This window comes from Microtus pennsylvanicus, chromosome 13, assembly GCF_037038515.1.
Source record: "Microtus pennsylvanicus isolate mMicPen1 chromosome 13, mMicPen1.hap1, whole genome shotgun sequence".
Lineage (NCBI taxonomy): Eukaryota > Metazoa > Chordata > Mammalia > Rodentia > Cricetidae > Microtus > Microtus pennsylvanicus.
In genome coordinates this window covers 42,687,008-42,707,964 of record NC_134591.1, presented here as the reverse complement: position 1 = coordinate 42,707,964, position 20,957 = coordinate 42,687,008, and the positions used below count along the sequence as shown (strand labels likewise).

At 49.4% G+C, this 20,957-nt stretch overlaps 1 protein-coding gene across 1 annotated transcript in view; it reads left to right on the top strand.

Moving 5' to 3' along the window:
* Mroh7 (maestro heat like repeat family member 7) overlaps positions 1-20,957 on the top strand; it is a 46,168-nt gene that overhangs the window by 2,611 nt on the left and 22,600 nt on the right. Inside the window, exons 2-11 of the mRNA XM_075945517.1 lie at positions 6,639-6,703; positions 10,977-11,060; positions 12,227-12,306; positions 12,584-12,713; positions 14,508-14,603; positions 15,390-15,494; positions 15,593-15,728; positions 18,618-18,730; positions 19,491-19,667; positions 20,036-20,190. Coding sequence (XP_075801632.1) covers positions 6,639-6,703; positions 10,977-11,060; positions 12,227-12,306; positions 12,584-12,713; positions 14,508-14,603; positions 15,390-15,494; positions 15,593-15,728; positions 18,618-18,730; positions 19,491-19,667; positions 20,036-20,190 — 1,141 coding nt within the window. The remainder of the gene's footprint in view (positions 1-6,638; positions 6,704-10,976; positions 11,061-12,226; positions 12,307-12,583; positions 12,714-14,507; positions 14,604-15,389; positions 15,495-15,592; positions 15,729-18,617; positions 18,731-19,490; positions 19,668-20,035; positions 20,191-20,957) is intronic.

Genomic DNA, 20,957 nt, shown 5'->3' with positions numbered 1-20,957 from the left:
ATCAAACCCAGGGCCTTGGGTGTGTTAGGCAAGTGTCCCGCTCACTGAGCTACATCCCACGTCTGTACATTTTGTATAACTGGAGTTATATAATTTCTATAATTTGTGGCCCTTTGTGATTGGCTTATTTCACACAGTAAATCCTTTTCAAGTTTCGCTTGTACTGCAGTGCAGGCCAACACTTCATTCTTGTGTTGAAAGTATCCTCTCCTGTGGATATAGACATTTTGTTTATACCTATTTGTTATCAAATATTTTAACCTCAACGGAATCACAGGACCAAGGGAACCAAGGTCCTTGATTGACCAGTAGAGCAAGGTTAAATCTTGCTGTGTAGCTCAGACTAGACTCCAATCTAAGCCCTGCTGCCTCCGTTCCCTAAATGCCGCTATGCCCATGGGAAGATGTGTCTTTGGTGGCTGGATGCAGGAGAAGCAGGGAGGAAGGCTCATAGACCAGCTTCTTGACTTGTTGACAGTGGAGAAGTCACAGATACAGAGTCAAAGAAATGACAGGAGAGATGGGCTGATGAAGAGAGATACTCAGTCCTTTCCCAGAGCCATAGAAAATGGCTGGGAATTTCTTTTTGCTCTTTTTACTATCTTCCTGGCTGTTCTCACGGCAGCTGTTAGCTGTGGTAATGGTGGTGGTGGCGTGTGCTTGTGTCATTAAGATTTAGCATGTAGATGGATTGTAACAAAGTCAGAGGTTGTCTGGAAGTTTTATTTCAACTGGGTTTAGCTGGTCCACCTGGAGAGACTGATGGCAAGATAAGATCAGGGCAGGATAGACGCTCAACTGAGTCACCTGGGCAAGGTGACAACTGACAGACATTTGAGTTTTCTCTGTGTTTTGATTCTCCTCCTCCTCTCCCCCCCCCTCCAACTTCCTCTCTTTCTTTAACATACAGGGTCTCTTGTACCCTAGGCTGGCTAACCTTGAGTTCCTTTGAATTTCTAATCCCTCTGACTCCCACCTCTGGAGTTTGGGGATTACATACATGGCCCAGCATGCCTGATTTTATATGATGGGGATCATACTCAGGGCTTTGTACATGCTAGGGAAACATTCTACCAGCTGAAACATTCGCAGCCCGCTGTTGGCTCTTTTAATTTTTAAAGTCACATTGGTTGATTGATTGATTGCCACCGTGCGTGTGTGGAGGTCAGAGGATAGCTCGCAGGTGTCAGTTCTCTCTGTCATGTGGGTCCCAGGATCTAACCCAGACCATCAGACTTGAACACCTTTACCAGCTGAATCATCTCACCAGCTCTCTTCTGCTTATTTTAAACAATGCCGCTATTGCCAGAGTGAGGGAGGGCAAAAGCCTGCCTCCAGGGAGTCCCAGTGAAGTACCATACCAATTTCCCTAGAAAGTCCAAGTTGAACAATCTCCAGGAATCCTGTTGGGGAGAATGGAGGTCTCACGGGCAGGCACTTGTCTAGGGTGCTCTCGCAGTTTCAGGGTTACACAGGTACGGGTAACAAAGGTTAGGGTTGGAGAGTTGGGGTTTCCATGATTGGTAGCCTAGGTCTGCTCGGACTGGTCACAGGCTGGTTGATAGTTACTTCCTCCATTTTCTCAAGAATGTCCATGCAGAGAACTTTGTCTGCACCAAGAAACCACCCTGTTGTGTGGCGTGGTCTGGGTCATTTATCTTAATGTCTTCACCAGGCCTGGAGTTACTGGGACAAACCATAGGGAAGAGAAACCAAAGAGAGCCCGGAAGGAGGAAAAACAGAAACAATATGGGGCTACCTGTGTTAGTGACTGGGCTTTCCTGGTAGCAGAGCCCCTGGTCATGTGATGAGTGGGAGGCGGGTCTGGCTTTTGTCTTCTGTCCTCCAGGGTAACAACTAACTTCTAGGATGTGCAATGACATCCGGTGCCGAGGGTCTTTTTATATAGGGACAGGGCATTTCTGTGCCTTCTCTGAGAAATTTCTATTCCAAATCCTTTGCCCGTTTTTGTTTTCTCCTTCCTCCCTCTGTTCCTCCCCCCACTTTTTTTTTTAAAATCTGAGACACGGTCTCACTCTGTAGCCCAGGCTAACCTGAAATTCACTAGGTAGTGTTGATTGATATTAAATTTGCAGCAATCCTCCTGTTTCAGGTCTCCAAATGCTGGGATTACAAGCGTGAGTTATCATGCCTGATTTTAATTTTTTTAATAATAAAGTGATAGAACCCTTGCATAGTGCATGCAAGACCTGGGATTTTACTTAGAGAGGAGAGAGAGAAGGAGGGAGAGAGGGAGAGAGATAGAGATAGAGGAAGAGAAGAGAGAGAGGAGAGAGGGAGAGACAGAGATAGAAAGAGAAGAGAGAGATAAAGAGGGAGAGAGAGGATTTTAAAAAAATGTATACAAGCTTTTGCTCTGTAGCCCAGGTTGACCTGGAACTCATGATCCTTCTTTAGTCTATTGTATTCTGGGACTCCAAGTGTGTGCCTGATTCTCTCTTATTAGGTACACCTAGAACAGTGTGGTCATAGAGTAGGCACATATCACACGTGTGTCTATTGTGTGTATGTGTTTGTGTGTGTGTGTTGGGAATGATTTGAACTCAGATCCCTATGTTTGTATGACAGGCACTTTACCAACGGAAATGGTTTTTGTTTGTTAGTTTTTATGATACATATGTATATGTGGTATATGTGCATGTATGTGCCTGTTCACATGTGTGTGGGTACACATGCCTTTTGATGGCTGAGGCAGACACTAGGAGTCTTTCTTGACTGCTCTTTATTCATTGAAGCATGGTTTCTAATTGAAAACAGAGGTTGCCTATATGGCCAGTCTAGCTAACCAGCTTGCTCCAAGGATCCCCTCTCCGCCTCTGAGACTCTCACTTGCAGGCCACCATACTCACCTGTGTGTGGGTGGGTGCTAGGAATCTGAACTCAGCAAGTGCTTTATCCACGAACCCACCTCCAGCCCCTTAGTGTTTTTTTAAAAGCTTACAGAATAGTCGAAAGCACATCATTAAAATCTTTCTTTCCCCTGAGTCACTTGTTAGTAAGCCCCTAAATTTTCAGCACATTTCTTACCAAAAAAGCACAAAATATAACCACCGTAAACAAGGCATTAATGTTTCTATGTCTCCCCCCAGATTCTCGTACGCTACTCAAGTGTGGTCAGCTCTCCCAGCACTGTCCTAAGAGGCTCCAGCTGAGAGTCTTGTCATTCTGTCTGTCTTGTTTGGCCTCCTTCTGTTCTTGGTCTTCTCTGCCCTTCATTTCCTTGTGTGAGATTGAGGGCTGGCCAGATTCAGGTCCCACAGCATTGGCAGGAGTAGCTGGGCATACATACCGGCTTTCTCACTGTGCCCCCTCTGGCGGCTCTCGGTTTTGATTTTTTTTTAAAACTTCTTAACGTTTTTATTGAGCTATACATTTTTCCTACTCCCCTTCCTTCCTCCCTTTCCCTTTCTAACCTCTTCCCTGCCCCCACGCTCCCAGTTCTCTGGAGCTGAGGACTGTAGTCTGCTTATCCTTTGCTTTGCTTTATTTCTCCTATCCACTTATGAGTGAATACTTACCATATATTTCTTTCTGAGTCTGAGTTACCTCACTCAGGATGGTTTTCACTCAGGATGGTTTTCTAGTTCCATCTATTTGCCCGCAAATTTCATGATGTCATTGGTTTTTTTTTTTGAAGTGGAGTAATAAATACTCTCTTGTGTAAATGTACCACATTTTCTTTATCCATTCTTCAATTGAGGGGCATGTAGGTTGTTTCCAGGGTCTAGCTATTACAAATAATGCTGTTATGAACATTGTTGTGCAAGTGTTCTTGTGGTATGATTGAGTATCCCTTGAGTATATTCCCGAGTGATATTGCTGGGTCTTGAGATAGATTGATTCCCAATTTTCTGAGAAACCACCATACTGATTTACAGAATGGCTGTACAAGTTTGCATTCCCACCAGCAGTGGAGGAGTGTTCTCCTGATTCCACATTCTCTCTAACATAAGCTGTCCTCAGAACTCTTAGTTCTGATCTTCGTTATTCTGACAGGTGTAAGATGGTTTCTCAGAGTCACTTTGATTTGCATTTCCCTGATGATTAAGGATGTTGAACAATTCCTTAAACGTCTTTTGACTATCTGAGTTTCTTCTGTTGAAAATTCTCTATTTAGCTCTCCACCTCATTTTTATTTTTATTTTTTTCGAGATAGGGGTTCTCTGTAGCTTTGGAGCCTGTCCTGGAGCTAGCTCTTGTAGACGCTGGTCTCGAACTCACAGAGATCCGCCTGCCTCTGCCTCCCGAATGCTGGGATTAGAGGTGTGTGCCACCACTGCGCGGCCCAATTTTTAAATTGTATTTTTTGGTATTTTGGTATCTAGTTTCTTTCTTTCTTTCTTTCTTTCTTTCTTTCTTTCTTCCTTCCTTCCTTCCTTCCTTCCTTCCTTCCTTCCTTCCTTCTTTCTTTTCTTTTTCTTTTTTTGGTTTTTTATGATAGGGTTTCTCTGTAGCTTTTGGTGCCTTTCCTGGAACTAGCTCTTGTAGACCAGGCTGGCCTCAAACTCACAGAGATATACCTGCCTCTGCCTCCCAAGTGCTGGGATTAAAGGTGCCTGGCCTGGTGTCTAGTTTCTTGAGTTCTTTATATATATTGGAGATCAACCCTCTGTCCAGTGTGGGATTGATGAATATCTTTTTCATTCTGTAGGCTGCATTTTGTCTTATTGACCATTTATTGATTGTTTCTCTCAGTGTCTGTGCTCCTGGTGTTCTATTTAGGAAGCGGTATCTTGTGCCAATGTGTTCAAGGCTACTTCCCACTTTCTCTTTTATCAGGTTCAGTATAACTGGTTTTATGTTGAGGTCCTTGATCCACTTGGACTTGAGGGTTTTTTGTTTGTTTTTGTTTTGCTTTTTTTTTTTCCGAGACAAGGTTTTTCTGTAGCTTTGGTACCTGTCCTGGAACTAGCTCTTGTAGACCAGGCTGGCCTCTAATTCACAGAGATCCACCTGCCTCTGCCTTCCGAGTGCTGGGATTAAAGAAAGGCGTGTGCTACCACCGCCTGACTTTGGACTTGAGTTTTGTACATGTTGACATCCAGTTATGACAGCACCATTTGTTAAAGATATTTTCTCTTTTTCCATTGTCCCCTTTTGCCTTCTTTGTCAGAAATCAGGTGTTCATATGTGCATGGATTAATGTCAGGGTCTTCAGATTGATTCCATTGATCTACATGTCTGTTTTTATCCCAATACCAAGCTGTTTTTATTACTATAGCTCTATAGTATAGCTTGAGGTCAGGGTTGGTGATGCCTCCAGAAGTTCCTTTATTGTACAGGATTGTTTTAGCTATTCTGGGCTTTTTGTTTTTCCATATGGAGTTGAGTAATGTTCTTTGGTTTTGATTCTTGGCAGGAGGGCTGTGCTGAGGTTCTACACTGGGAAGCCTTGTTTTTCCCTTGTACTATCTTGTGATGAGGGAGGGCGTTGAACACACATAATTATCCCGCTCATCTAAATTTTCAAGTTATGGGTACATTTATTTGTGTCGTTTTCTAGTTTATTTAAGGGTTATAAATCAGTTGCTATCATAGTTATGTTGATAAGATTTCTTTAGTTTCCGCAGCAGAACTTCCTCCAGGTAAGCATGTATGTTCTTCCATTCTCCTCGGAGCTCTCCTTGTTTACTGGGGCCAGAGTCCCAGGCTCAACCTAGACTTTCCCGGGACCTGCCTTTCCTCCCAGGAGCCTCTCTGTTTTCAGTGGAGAATCGTAGTTAGAAGCCAATGTCTTGGACCAGTTGTGTTCTCTTCCCCTTGGCTCAACCCTCTTGCATCCTCTGGCAGCTAGACCAAGTTCCTCCTGAATCCCTGCTCACCCAGACCCTGGTGGCTTTGACCTCAGATGGATAGAGATCTGTTCTCCTTCAGTGTCCCCTTAAACAGAAGGCATTTATTGGCCCTCATCAGCTAAGTACCCATCCCTGGTCCTGTCAATTAGGGGAACGGGACACTCTAATTGGCCAAGCTTGGATTGCAGACCAATCCCTCTTTGAAAAGAAGAATGGGTGGGGTTTTTACCTAATTGCTGGGAATAGGAACCTACAGGAAAGAAAGGGGCTCTTTCACCCAAAGTAAAGCAAGGGATCTGGGCTGAGAAAACAGCACTCAGCCACTGTAACCAGGGTCTATCAAAGGGATAAGCCCTGAAGGACACAAACAGCCTGTTCTGGGCGGTACACATGCTTTCTCTTATCCCAGAGGCCAGGAGAGGCCTTTGAGAGGTGTGGCAGGCAGGGTGAGGCCTGAAAACGAGATCCCTAGGGCATAGTGGCTGGAGTAGAGAAAACCACCTGACCAGAAGCTTGCCTGGAACTGGACAGAGGCCAGTAGAGACAGACCTGGGAATGGAGGAGAGCAGGGGAGATAAAGCTGGAGAGGTGGACAGGGAGACTGACCAGGCAGGGCCACAACACACGATCAATGACAAGGAGTTTCACTGAAGGCTTCTAGGGAGAGTCCACGGCAAGAGCTGATTTACATTTTCCAAGCTTTGTCGGTCTGGTGAGAGAGTGAGGACTGGAGAGACCCACTGGGGAGGAGAGATGGGAAGATGGCTTCCTGGGGACACCATGCTCTACTTTTCCCTCTTTCACCGAATCTGTGACGTGCAGGAACCTCTGAAGATGGGAAGGTCAACGTGCCAGAGGACAGAGACGATGGCAACAAAACAGCTCTGGTACGCTCAACTGTCGGTCCCTTCCCTCTGTCCCCTCCCTTCTCCTTCCCCCCTCCCATCCTGCCCTCCTTGCCCATCCTCTTTTTGGGTAGAGTCTTGCTGTTTAACCTTAGCTGGTCTGGAACTTGATATGTAGAACAGGTTGGCATCGAGCTTGTAGCAATCCTCCTGTCTCTGCCTCCTGAGTGGTGGGACACCAGGTACACGTCACCACACCCAGTTCTGGCTTGGCCCCGCCCACCCCTCTGCTCTATCTCTGCTCCCTCCCGGGAGCTCTGTGCTACCTGATGCGCTGAGTGGTCACCAGCCCCTCTTGTTGCTCATCCACCTCCATTTCAGTTTCCTTTGCGCCACTGTGACCAAAAGACCCGACAGAAACAGTTCAAGGGGGGAAAGGTTTATTTGGCTCACGGATTCAGAGGGTGTCAGTCATCCCAGGGGCAGGCTGTGGGAGTGTGTGGCAGATACCGCACTTCCAGAAGACCAGGAAGCAGCGATGGTGAGACAGGAAGCAGACCATACCCCTAACACTGTTCCCTAGTGATTGACTTCTTCCATTCAGGCCATGCAGCCTAAAGGATCCACAGTCTCTCCTTACAGCGTCAGCAGCTGCAGACGGAGCATGTGGGAAACATTTCAGATTCAGACCCCAGCAGTCTCTCCCACTAGAGTCTTCCAAAGAAGGCCAGGAATCTTTGTTTGTCTTACAGCCGAGCCTTCAGGAGGCAGAGTAGTGCTTGGCAAGTAGGTTCTAAATAAAAGTCTTTTTTTTTTTTTCGAGACAGGGTTTCTCTGTGGCTTTGGAGCCTGTCCTGGAACTAGCTCTGTAGACCAGGCTGATCTCGAACTCACAGAGATCCACCTGCCTCTGCCTCCCGAGTGCTGGGATTAAAGGCGTGCGCCACCATCGCCAAAAGTCTTTAACAGCTGAATGACTTGTGGGAGGGGCTCTGAAAGGGACAGAAAGGCTAAAAATAGTCTGGACTGTGTAGCAGAAAAGGCCAGGCCAGTAGGGGCAGACAATTGTGTTATACACGTATGGATGTGGTGGGATGGTCTGCGGTCAGGAGCAGTCTCCTCCTCTAGAGAGTGGGCCTGTGGAGTTGAAGTGAGGCCCTTTCAGACCCAAGCTCAGTGCCAGTACAGGGAAGGCAATCCCTGCCCTCATTCAGCGAGCTTGACAGGGCTCTACAATGTGCCGGACGCTAATTCCAACTCTAAGCACAGAATAGTGACCTGATATTTTAGGCTGGGTCAATAGACCCTTCCCCTTATGTCGGAGGCCAGCCACGACAAAAATACCCTCTTCCAGAGTGGAGGCATGGGAATTTAGAAATATAGTAAAGAATACAAAGAGCGAACGAAAATAATAAAATGCAGAAACATATAGGATGGTATAGGGAGGGAATTTCAGTGAGTACTGAAAATTCACCAGTGTTTGATTTCCAACTGGTTAATATACCCCTGACCCTAAAACACAGAAGTAAAACGAAAGACTGCATTGACATACAAATTGAAAGTCGTGGGCTATATTCATCGCTGGTGTCCTAGACTCATGACCTAGACCAAACACTCTGTAGGCAAATTCCACCACTCCCTGGGTGGAATCCCAAGTTATTTCCACAAAGGGAACTGGAACTTAGTTGGATTCTTAGACTTTTGTTTTAGGTAGGAACCAACTTCCCTATTTCAGGAGCACAGGTCTGACAACTTGGTACACCTGTGGACAATAGCCTCGAGAGAGCAGAACCCTGATTCACAGCTAGGTGGGACCTTTGCTTGAGTTAGAAGCTCAATAACCTTGAATGAACTAAAAACCAGTTCCAAACTCTGTGACCTTTGGCCTCTTTGGGCCTCCACACCCTTACTCAGAATTAAGCCTGACTGTCCACTCATGAGTGGCTGTCCCTGGCGATTCATTCTATATTTATATATAGGTATATATTCTATATTTATTCTATACTGGCACCCTCCCCCCTTTTCAAACTGCAATTAATAACCCAAAGCAGTTCAGTTCAGTCTGCTGCTGGGGAGGAAGGATTCCCAGGGTGACCTTCTCTTTGCTGCTGTTTGACTGAATTCAGCTGGGTGGTTCATCTGTTCTACATTGTACAGACAGATCTCTTAGGGGGCTGGAACTTGATTGATCCTTATTCACGAGGCTCCCTGTCTGCATGGGCTCATTCCTCCTTAGTCTAGTCTGACTTTCCTTCAGCATGATGTCTGGGTGACAGAAAGGAGAAGCGTGTGCAGGGGTAAATACTGACACACGCTCCTTTCACAATAGTCTGAGCCAGAGCTGGAGAAGATTCTGTCCATTGATGGGACAAGCGGAAAAGAACTTTTTATAATGGATTAAGTAAAAATGCTGCAGATCCCCCAAGTGGCAGGCAGTGGGCACCAGGTCCCGAGAGCAGCCAGTCCCAGGCAGGCACGGTGCAGTTCCCCAAATGGCAGTGAGTCCCACGAGGAGAGACAGATGATGCTACGAGATCATGCCACAGGTCTCCAAAGGCAGCTGGTCCTGGGCAGGGAGCCACTTGGTGGGCGAGAGACATGGATAGGTGAGGTTGGATATTTATTTAGTGGGTTATGGAAGGGAAGGGGAGAGGGAGTAAGGAGAGAAAGGGGAAGAGCAGAGAGAAACAGAGAGAGAGACTGAGAGATGGGGGAAGGGGAAAATGGAGAGAATGGAGCAAGGCAGAAGCTGCCTCTCCAGGGGAGAGATGGAAAAGAAAGGGACTCAGGCTGGAAGCTGAAGATCAGCTGCCTCAGGGGATGGGAAAGGGAGTGGGTGTGACTTGTCTCTTAAAGGGACAGAGCAGACCGTTACACTTGTGGCCATCATTAACATTCCATAGTCTGCATCAGATCAAGGTGGCTTTTTTTCTTCACTGTGTAATGTTAAGCTATTCATTTCATATGACCCTGTTCTTCCTCCTTAAGATGATGGGAATCAATGGGTTGACACAGGCGAATGGGCTCCATCTCTCACGTAGCAGAATGCCTTAACTGGACTGGAACTTACCAAAAGGCTTAGGAAGAAGTGTTACTGTGGTAGACTTTCAGGTTGAGGTCTATGGATCCTTAAGGTCTGTCCTCCTTTAGTTGATTAGAGAGGGAAGGTGCCTTATAGTCCCTCAAATGCAACTTCAGGAGCCATCCTTCCCATCACTAATAATCATCATCATCATCTTCTTCTTCTTCTTTGTTTTTTTTGGGGGAGGGGTTCGAGACAGGGTTTTTCTGTAGCTTTGGAGCCTGTCCTGGAACTAACTCTTGTAGACCAGGCTGGCCTCGAACTCACAGAGATCTGCTTGCCTCTGCCTCCCGAGTCATGGGATTAAAAGCATGCGCCATCCCCTGGCTCTAATCTTCATATATACCCAGACACCCCCTGCAGAAACATGTCCCTTCTCTTGGGCTGTGATAGCTTTAATTGTCAGCTTGATGTAACCAAGAATCACCTGGGAAGAGAGTTCCAGAGAAAGTGTCTAGACCATGTGTATATGTCTGCAAGGGATTATCTTTTTTTGATTTATACTTTTTATTGATATTTATTGAGCTCTACATTTTTCTCTGCTCACCTCCCTGCCTCTCCCCTCTCCCCTTCAAACCTCCCCCAAGGTCCCCATGTTCCCAATTTACTCAGGAGATCTGTCTTTTTCTACTTTCTACTTCTCAAGGGATTATCTTGATTACATCAGTTGGGTACCGGCCCACTGTGGGTAGCATCATTCCCTAGGCAGGGATCCTGGACTGTCCTGAGAGGGGGAGAGAGGAGCTGAGCACTTGATTGCCTATGGGTGTCATGTGACCATTACTCTAAAGCTTCTGTCCTGTGACTTCCCCACCACGATGAATGGTTCCCTGAACTGGGAGCCAGAATAAATCCTTTCCCCTTAGGTCGCTTTTGTCAGGGTGTTTGTATTCGTTTATTTACTTTGGGTTTTTTTTTTTGAGATAGGGTCTCTCTGTGTAGCTCTGGCTGTCCTGGAACTCGTTCTGGAGACCAGGCTGGCTTCAAACTCACAGAGATCCACCTGCCTCTGCCTTCTGAATGCTGGGATTAAAGTCGTGTGCCACTAGGCCAGGTTTTGTTGGAGTATTTTATCACAGCAATCAGAAACCAGACCTAGACATGGACTGATGCCAGGGTTGGGTGGCTTGGGAGAGCTGCAGGTGCTGGGTGACCAGAGGGTGCTGTTCATGCTGCTCAGATGGAGGGCAGGACTCAGGGGAATCCTGCGGTTCTGCTTCCATGGCCCTGAAGGTAGAGAACACCATTGCTTTCCAGAAGGATCAGGACCTGATAGAAACGAAAGGAGAAAAGGAGACAACGGTGAAGATGATGATGGTATGGGAGCCACAGGCCCAGTGCTGCGGGGGTGGGACTTCTGGAGAGAGCTGGGAGGGGGATAGGAGCAGGAGACAGGCCTCTTGGGCTTGAGGCTCAGTTCTGCCTCTCACTGCCCCTCCTGCCAAGAGGGAGCATGAACAAGTTATTTCCTTTTCTGAGCCTCACTCTTCCCATCTCAGAAATGGGTGTGATCATGCCTAGCTTTGCTTGTGGGAAGACACGACCCAGGGATTAGCCCATTGTGAAGTCTATGCAGCTGAGAGCAGCTGCTGTCAACCCTTTCTCCCCCTCCCCAGAGATCCCTCTTGGTGGGTAACTTCAGAGAGCTCCCTAAAGCAGCTTCCTCGTAACCATACATCACTCACCATGGGGGCTTTCACAGTTATATTTGGCTTTGTGGTCCTTAAGAGAGAAAGGGGCTAGAGGGCTTAGCCTAGACAGTGGTGTTTGCCTCACAAGAAAGAGTTCCCGAGTTTAAAGCCCAGGACACACATAAAAATCAGGCATGGTATTTAGACACACCTTTATAATCCCAGCGCTGAGGAGACATAATGGGCGCTCTGGTCAATCAGACCAGCCTAACTGACCCGCTTTGGAACCCAAGAGAGCCCTTGCCTCAAAACCAAGATGTGTGGCTCCTTAAGAATGATACACTCTGGTCTCTGCATACATGTGCACGTGAGCACACACACACACACACACACACACACACACACACACACACAACTCACATACCCATCTGCCCATACACGATGCATAAGAAAAGAAACTTTCTCCCTTTGATTAGCTGACATTAATTGAACACCTACCTTGTGTAGTTGTTAGATGACAAGTGAAAAGTAGGAGGATGTTTGAGGAATTCAACTGGACAGCTCTCAGTGGCCACACCTGGTGCTTGTTACGTGGGTCAGTTCCACGGTTTAGCTGTCAGTCACAGAAAGGGTACCATGGGGATGGCCGTTACTGAGCTCTCCACGTGGGACGTGCAGATCAGGGCGCTGGAGGTTGAGTGGTCTTGAGAGCTTGAGGTTGGTCTAGGCGGTAGCTGGCTCTCCTACCTGTCCACTGGGAGAGTGTGCCCAGGTCCAGAGCCTGCATGACCTGCTGTCTGAGCCTGGGAGTCAGCCACAGCTGCCCTCACCGGCTTTGTGCTCTCCACCCAGAGACAGATTCAGGAAGAGCCTGTGGATTCCCTTTTGAGCCCTGTCCGCCGGCAAGCCATGGAGATCCTGGCACAGCTGAGGTACCCACCGCTTGTGTGTGTCTCTCTCTCCTAAGCTCTGCTCCTTCTCCCACACCTGCCTCTGTCCACTCAGAGCCATTCCCTCTCTCCCTGCCTGGTCCCCACAGAACAGGTCACCTCCACGCTCTTGCTCGCACCTCAACTTGTCCCAGGTGGCCTAGCTGAAATAGTTGCCCTCTTCCCCACTATGTCCTTGACCCCTCCCTCACTCCACCCCTTGCATTCTCTCTCTCTCTCTCTCTCTCTCTCTCTCTCTCTCTCTCTCTCTCTCTCTCAGTCACACCAAGCCTGCCCTGAGTGTGCGGGACAGGGTGGAGCTGGTGAACACCTGTGTGCGGAGTGTGTTCTCCCTGCCCTCGGTGCGATCCATGCAGGAGAAAGATGAGGCCAAGGCAGAGGTCATCCAGGTGAGTCCTCTCCTCCTGGTGGGTCTTTAGGTTGGGGACAGGCCCAGAAGGGACAACTCACAGGGATGAGTAGGGGCTTTCTATAATTAGTCCACCGTGAGCCCCCCAGGCCCCCCAATCCTTGACTGTTGGAATCACTGGAGTGACTCACCTCTCCTGTGTCAGCCTGAACAGGTGCTCGATAACCGTTTAGCAAATAAGGGAACTATTGCAGTAGTGACTCCCTAGGAGGGCGTGTCCACTTGTAAACCCTGTCCTGTATCTGGGATGTAGACAGAGGCTCCAGAGTCATAAAAAGGGGCCAGGTTTAGAGGGTAGGACCAAGGACTGGGCCGTAAGGAAGAAGACTGGGGAAAACTGGGCAGAGATCTGGAAGAACAGAACCTCAAAGAGGGTTTGGCAAGCATCCTGAAAGCCTCGGCAGAGTTATTCCTGGAGGTACCAGTGGGGTGGGGCTCAGCTGTAGGATGCTGTAGGATGCAAGGAAAGCTAGGGTCAGGCGGGAGGTTGGGTGAGAGGAAGCCCAGCCATTCCACCCCCTTTTCACTCAGCAGGTGTTAACCGTGTCCCTGGCCACATCACTAAGGCCATCTTGTAGCAGTGGGGACGGGGTGGGGGTGGGGGGAGTGCTATCAAAGAATCAGTCAAATGCAAAATCTCAGGGGTGGTCAGCACTACACGCATAACCTACGGGGTACCAAAAGGAGAGTGGATGATGGACATGGCCTAGGGAGGGTGGGAGATGTTGTGATTCCTTGAAAGAGGGTGTTATAAAGATCCTGTCCAGAACCCGTGCCAACTGCCAGGACGACAAGAGTCAGTGTGACTGGAGTCTGAAGGGTGAGACAGGAACTCTGAGAGCTTAGGATGGTAGGAGTCAGACCACACAGAAAGATAAACTCTGGGTTCTCAAGTTGGTGCCTTGTGGGGACTCAAGGTCACCACCACCAGAATCCTTGCTGTGGAAAGAACAGGCTCTCTTGTAGTTACGAGTATTGCCGGCAGAGGGCAGTAGTGTCTAATAAGCAGCAGTCATAGAAGCAAGCGGGTTGTAGGGCTTGCTTAGTGGTTGCGGTGTGATCCTAAGGGCCACTGACTCTAGAGTGTGTGAAATTAGGAAGCTGGGATAAGGACAACCCAGGGAATAGACTTATGGAAGCCCGCAGAAGGAGAGCAGGTAAGAAAGAGAGGGTCTTCCCGTAGCAGTCTGAGCTCCACCACTCAGCTTTGCTTGTCCTCACGGAGCAACTGTGGGACTGTAGTATAGGAAAATAAGGAGGAACCTGGGCAAGGCAGAGATGGCTTCCCTAAGGGTTGCCTGGGATCTAGGGGGGTCTGGAAGTAACAGGAAGCAGAACACTTTGGAGAAGATAAAGCCAGATAGGCCTGACGGCTCTCCAGCCCTAAGTCTTTGTTCCTTGCTGTGAGACCTTGGATAGGTGTTCCCGGATCTGTAAAATGAGAAAAACAATTTAAAGACCAAGTGATGGAGGATACTCAAATCACCAGGCACTTGTCTGGCGCGTGCCAGGCAGCGAATGCCAGGCTTCTGCTCATGCCCCCGTCCCCGGGAAGTCAGGGGATACTAATTCCCAATTTGTTGCTAAATAAACTCGATTCCACAGAGAGGAAGTAATTTGCCTACTACTGTATATTAGGTGAGGCACAGAGATGGGGCCAGATACAGTTTTTGTGTGTCCAAGTGTACCCTCCTCCAGGACCAACCCAGGGGGTGTCTGGGGCTGGCAGCTTTGCTGGGAGCCCCCAGCAGCCCTGTCCTCTTTCTGTCTACAGACACTTTACCACCAGACCTTAGATTCCTTGCAGAAACTGCTCAACGCCCTCTTTATCGAAGACCCTACGCCCGTGGGACTGAAGAGCATCTTGGAGGTGTGCAGCACGGTGGCTGGGGAGGGAGCGGGGAGGCAGAGGGAAACCGGAAAACTTGATAGAAGTGGGAGGTGGATCCCAAAGAAGTGACTTCAGGATACCAGCTCAAATTCAAAGCTCTGCTTCCTCATCGTATTTTATACTGTTTTATTGAGTTTTTGACGATATTGGGGGTTGGACCTAAGCCCTCACACCTCCTAGGCAAGCTCTACCTACTGAGCTACAGCCCCCCCTTTTTTTTTCTTTTTGGTTTTTCGAGACAGGGTTTCCCTGTGTAACAATCATAGCTGTCCTGGAACTAGCTCTTGTAGACCAGGCTAGCCTCGAACTCACAGGGATTCACTGGCCTCTGCCTCCTGAGCGCTGGGATTAAAGGTGTGCGCCACCACTGCCTGGCACCATAGCTCTTTTTAAAACTTTTTTATTTGTAGACATTGTCTTAGTGAGCTGCCCAGTATGATCTCCTGAGTAGCAGGGGTCACAGGCCTGGACCTCTGCCCTTGTGCTCCCTACAGCCATCTCTTGCAGCTCCTGCCCTTGCCTCCCCCCCTTTCCTCCACCCTGACCCCTGTTGCTGTCCCTTCCGTGCCTCTTCCTTGACCCCTCTCCCTTCCTCTGGTCTGAGTCCCATTCTCAGCTCAAACCCCATCTGTCATTGAGCCATCAGAGAAGGAGAACTATGGCTAATTGCCTTCTTCTGGAAGATTCTTGCAAGCTATTGGCTTACCTGTTGGACAGTAAGGGCTGGCAGTCAATGGCAGCAGAGTCTCTTCCTTGTCCCCATAGCCCCTAGGGCCCTGGATGAACTCTGGGAAGGCCCATGAGCGAGCACGGGCTGTGAACAGCAACATCTCTGTGCTGAACCACACACTCATGACCCTGCCTTTCTCCGTGAGTGTTCCTGGAGGGGTGGACACGCTGGGGACTCTTCTCTGCTGATCTGCTGCTGTCATATATAGACCCCCTCCCTGTGGTTATGGCACTAACAGATGGCCTCAGGGTTCCCAGCACTGGGTCTGCTGCTGGGGAGGCTCCTTCTTCGTATCGGGGATCCTGATGAAGAGATCGGCCGGGAGGCTCTGGATGGCATTGCCATCCTCTACACTATCCTGGATCTCCAGAAACGTATGTCCCAAGCAGCTGCAAAACTAGAGAGGGGAGCTTGGTGGTACAGTTGGGCAACTGGAAGAAGGGCAGCAAGGGTCAGGTAGGGATTGGGAGCTGATGTGAAACCCTTATCTCCATACAAACTAGCTTTTATTTTGCATGTTTTGTTTTAGAGACAGGGTCTTAACTATATAGCTAGCCTCTCAAGTACTGGGGCTATATGCATGTACTGCCCTGTCTAGATAGCAAATTCATATTGATGGAAGCCACCCTTCATTAACTGAGCTTTTCTGTATTGTTCCAACCTTAATTTCTCCTTCCCATGGTACCATGGGTATCTAGGCATTATGGATGACTTCTTCTTTTGTCTGTTGTTCCTACTAGGTTGTAATACCACGAGGGGAGGGCAAGGTCCTCTGTTGGTCCCGAGTGTAGTCCTGGCCTGGCATATGACCATATTCACAGACTATGCATTAGGAACTAATGAAGGCCAGGTCCTCCATTAGAATCTGGAGCCTGTTAGTGAGAGACCGTCCTGAGATTAGGCTTCAGGGAGCCTGTGAGATGGCATGAGCCTACCTCTCCCTGGACTGCCCAGTGCCAGCTGCCTCCAGCCTCTGGCCTCTCTTTCTCCTTCGTCCTGACTCTATCTCAACCAGGAGACTTTGGCTGGTCACTTAGACTCCCTGACTGTGGAGGCAGAGTGGCCTGTATAGCAGACCTGACTATGACACTCGACTTTCTCAGCTGGGTGGCCTCAAGACAGCACTTGCCTTGCCTAGATTTCCTCATCTGTACAGGGTTATGGTAGAGTGTAATTCATAGTTTTTTTGAAATATTAAATGCTATTTTTCGTAAGAGCACATGGAAAGACCAACTCAGGGCTCCATGTCATAGGCTCTTATCACACAGAACTTTCTCCCCCCCTCCCCAATCTCCTACCTCTGCTTCTGGGATCTGTCTGGGGTCTCTGATCTTTCTTAGTCCCAGCATTTGGGGCAATGTTTCCTGAGATATTCTTCCACTGACTGGGGTTCAAGATCCTTCAATGGTAGTCTACAATACTGATTGGCCCTAGGATGGGGACAGTACAGACCAAAGTGAGGCTGCCAGAGATGGCTGGAAATGGAGGACGTCCAGTTTAATTTGAATGCAGATGAACAGTGAGTCACTTTTCAGGTATCTGAGTATGATCCGTCCTGCTGAAACCCAGGTTGAGCTGAGAGCCCTGTATTCTTTGGGAGCGCCCCTGGCCACAGTCACTCTGGAGGAGGGGGACATGAGCTTGGATTGGCAATCTGTGGAAAGTGCCTGGCCACAGAACCCCAGGCCCTTCTGCCTCTGTTCACTCACACTGCCTCAGCGACCCTTTCTTGTGCCCAGGCTTTGTGCAGACTGAATGGCTCCAGGAAGGACCCAGGCCTGGCTCCGATGAGGGCATAGTTCCTAAAGGTGTTTCCTTTCCCAGAAGACCAGGAGGCTCTCTGTGCCAGGCACTGCCCAAGCTCTGGGGGCACAGCCTCGAGAAGAGATTCATTAAGCACCTCTCTCTTTGACTTACCTTCTTGTTGCCAGGAGACAGATAATAGGCAAGACAAACAAGTAAAGCACAGAGTAAGTTAGATACAAAGGGAACAAAAGCAGCAGAGGCTGGAGAGACCGGCATTCGCTAATGGTGTCACCAGGGCTGGGCCTGGCGGCACATAGTGACAGTACCAGCACTGGATGGGAAGGTCGAGGCCATTCTGGACAAGAGACCTCACCTCTGGAAACACACACAATAGACCAGATATGGTGGTGCACAGCACTAGGGGGAGAGAGGCAGGGACATAGGCCTTCAAGCCCTCCTCTGCAGCAGAGAGAGCTGGAGGCCAGCCTGGGTTATGAGAGCCCCCGTGTCTCAAGAAAACCAAGCCTAAGTAACAATAAGCCAACAAAATAAAAACACCACCTGAACACAGGAACAGCTCAAATCCAAAAGAGGATTGCAAAGCTGTGGGTATCTAGTGGGTAAGTGCTTGTCTAGCATGCATCAGGCCCCGGATTCTATCCAAGAACTGGAAACGGGGTGAGGCAGATGTGGAGGCTGCACCCTTTAATCCCAGCACTCTGGAGGCAGAGGCAGGTCTGTGAGTTAGAGGCCAGCCTGGTCTACATAGTGAATGCCAGACCAGCCAGGGCTACATGGTGAGGCCTTATTTTAAAAACCAAAACCAAATCCAACCAACCAACCAAACAATTGAAAAAGGGAAACAAAATCCACTGGCTACTAGAATAGCATAACAAAATGAAATAGATAATGCCTTGGGCTGAAGCGGCAGGGGCTCTTGCACACTGCTCAGGGAGACAGGGCTGGGAAATGGTCTGGCACGTCTCAGGAGGGTGAGCCCGAGCCTACTGTGAGTCGGGGATTTCTCCCCTGGCGCATCCCTGGCAGACGCGTCAATATGTTCACCAGGAGACTTGCTGTGTGCCCACAGCAGCACAGGGCAGGAGGGCTGGAAGCAGCCTAGAGGTGCATGCCAAGTAAGACAGGCATGCACGCTGCAGCCCTCCTAGCGTAGGAAACGACTACACTGCGAATGAATGAGAATAAGTACCGGCGGCTGCAGGGTGAAACCATCCACAAGGGATAATGTTTTGCGAGTCCATTGATGAGAAGTCCAAAAGCAAGGCCCTCTACCTAGGGCCTCAGAAACCAGAATAGTTGTTGCTCTAGGTGCTGAGAGGGGGTCAGAGGAGGGGCTCCTGGGGGGGCTGGTTGTGTTGTTTCTTTACTTGGGTACCAGCTGCCTGTGCCTGTTCACTATGTGAAGACCAACTGTGCGGGATGATGATGTGGGCTTGACAGACAGTTCAAAGCAATGGTGGGGGTCAGGATTCCTCAGAAGGTGTCTTCTCCTGTAGGAACCAAGGACAAGGAAGACACCAACAAGAAAGAGCTGTATGAGAACAACAAGCACTTTCTAGGGCCCTACAACCCTGTCAGTCCATGCCAGAACATTCTGCGTGTCATTGCGGTGACTACCAGTGGTCAGGCCTCCCAGGCCGGGATGGGAGGGACAAGGGGTTGCCACTAGAAAGCATCCTAGGAAGGAAGCCTTCTCAGGCGGCACAGCCTTCCCAGGTGCCCTCCTCTGTCCTCTCTGTTCTATTTATGAGCTGTAATGAATATCTGATATACAGGGTATCTGATGTGTGACCCTGTATATCATATATATATACATTCCATTTCATAACAGTAGAAAAATTATAGTTATGAAGTAGCAGTGAAATAATTCTAGGGGGGGTCGCCACAACATAAGGAATTGTGGGAAAGGGTGGAAGCATCAGGGAGGTTGAGAACTGCTATTCCAGCCCTTGACTTCCTTCTCCCGGGTGCTTGCCAGCCAATTCTGGGGGCAGGGGCCATATTGTCCCTGTCCGTTGTCCTCCCCTTCCTCTTCCTTCTCCCTCCCTCCCTCTCTCTGTCTGTCTGTCTGTCTCTCTCTTTTCCTTCTTTTAAAGATGGAGCCTTGTTACCCTCCTCGGGCTACTCTCAACCCCCTGGGCTCATGTAGTCCTCCTACCTCAGCCTCCTAAGCAGCTTGGGCTACAGGAGCACCTTGGTGCCCTGCTGTCCCTCTGACCTCGTCAGTGGGTCTAACATGCACGCATTAGAGAATGTGTCTGGTGTCCGGCACCCTTTCTTTTCGAGTTGGGTGGAGTCTATGCTTCTCTGTGTGTCTCAGGGGATCTGCCTTATGCAGCAGTGCCAAGACCTCTCTATCCATATTTCAGGAATTTGGAGACTTCCTGGGGCCCCAGCAGGTAAAGGACCTGCTGTTAGCAGCCTTGGAAGGCCTGAAGGACATCTCAGAGGCTCAGGGGAAGGACTCCGGGGAGATGATGCAGCTGGCCTCGGAGGTCACACTCAGTTCTGTGCTGGAGTGGTATCGTCACAGGGCGCTGGAGGTGGTAAGGCCTCTTGGAGGCAGAGGCCCTGATATCAGACTGAGGGAGTCCCCCGGGATCCTGCTTCTACTGGGATAGCCTGCCTGCCTGTGGGCGGGGTTGGAACTGAGCGCTGGGCTAGGGAGGAGAAGGAGGCACCAGCCCTGAGTGGGGACGTCAGTTAGGGGTCTGTCTCACTCCAGGGGGAGTAGCAGGCCCCTAAACATCTCTCCTCACTTCTGTCCTGTCCTGTGCTTCCTCTCCCTGTCTCTTTGGTCCCCTTCTGTTACTCTACCCTACGTCCTTCGTCCTTCTGCCGTCTACCCATGCTTCTTGTCCCCTCTCTGCTTCTTCTACGAGTCTGCCTTCCCCCTGCTCACTGCGGCCTCCAGATTCCAGAGATCATGCAGGGCATCTATATGCAACTGAGCCACATCCAGGAGCCGCGGGCGCGTGAGGTGGCCTTGCTGCCCATCTCCTTCCTGGCCAGCTCCTTCATGACCGAGGTCGTGGTGGCCCTGTTCATGTGCCCCCTCCCACTGGACAGGTACCAAGCATGGAGGCTTCCATCTTGTAGATCTCAAAGGCTTGAGGCAGTCCTGTCCCAGGCTGAGATGCTCTTGTCTAGAGAAGCCCCACCCTTCCCTGCTCCTACATTCTATGGTAACGACAGCCAGCCAGGCTCTGCCCGAGCATTGCTGGATATATATTGAAAGTACAGTCTCTAATTCCTAACTCAGTGCTGGTCTCCAGAAGTTGAAGTGAGGCTCTGGAGATATTTCTTGGCCTCTATACCCGCTGAGGTATTGCTAGCGTGGGGATCTACCCTGGAGCTCTTTCTTTAACGGTAGCTGCTGGTCTCAGGTAGCTCCTGTGCCCTCTCTGGTCTTCAGCTTTCCCTTAGGAAAGACTGCTCCACAGTGTCAGTGAGCAGAAGGCGGTTCCCCGCTCACTGCCTCCATGGAGGTCCTTGTCTGGGCTGGAGAGGAGCCTAGCCAGATGGTGACAAAGGACAAGTCTTGCTTCCTTTAGCCTGTTGGACAAGCCCATCTATTGCTCCTTTAAATGAATGAATCGGGAAAGGGATTACATAGGATGGTTGATTCTGAGGAAATGTGGAAGAATATGCAGAACTGTGCAAGAGGGGGTGTGCCCAAGGAGCAGGTCAGTCACAGAGTCAAGATCAGGGGACCCTGAGGGCCAGCTATTTAGCCCAAGAAGTTAACCATTATAGCGCATTATAGCTGTACTGCCCACCAGGGGGAGCTCTTCTCTCTCTCTCTCTCTCTCTCTCTCTCTCTCTCTCTCTCTCTC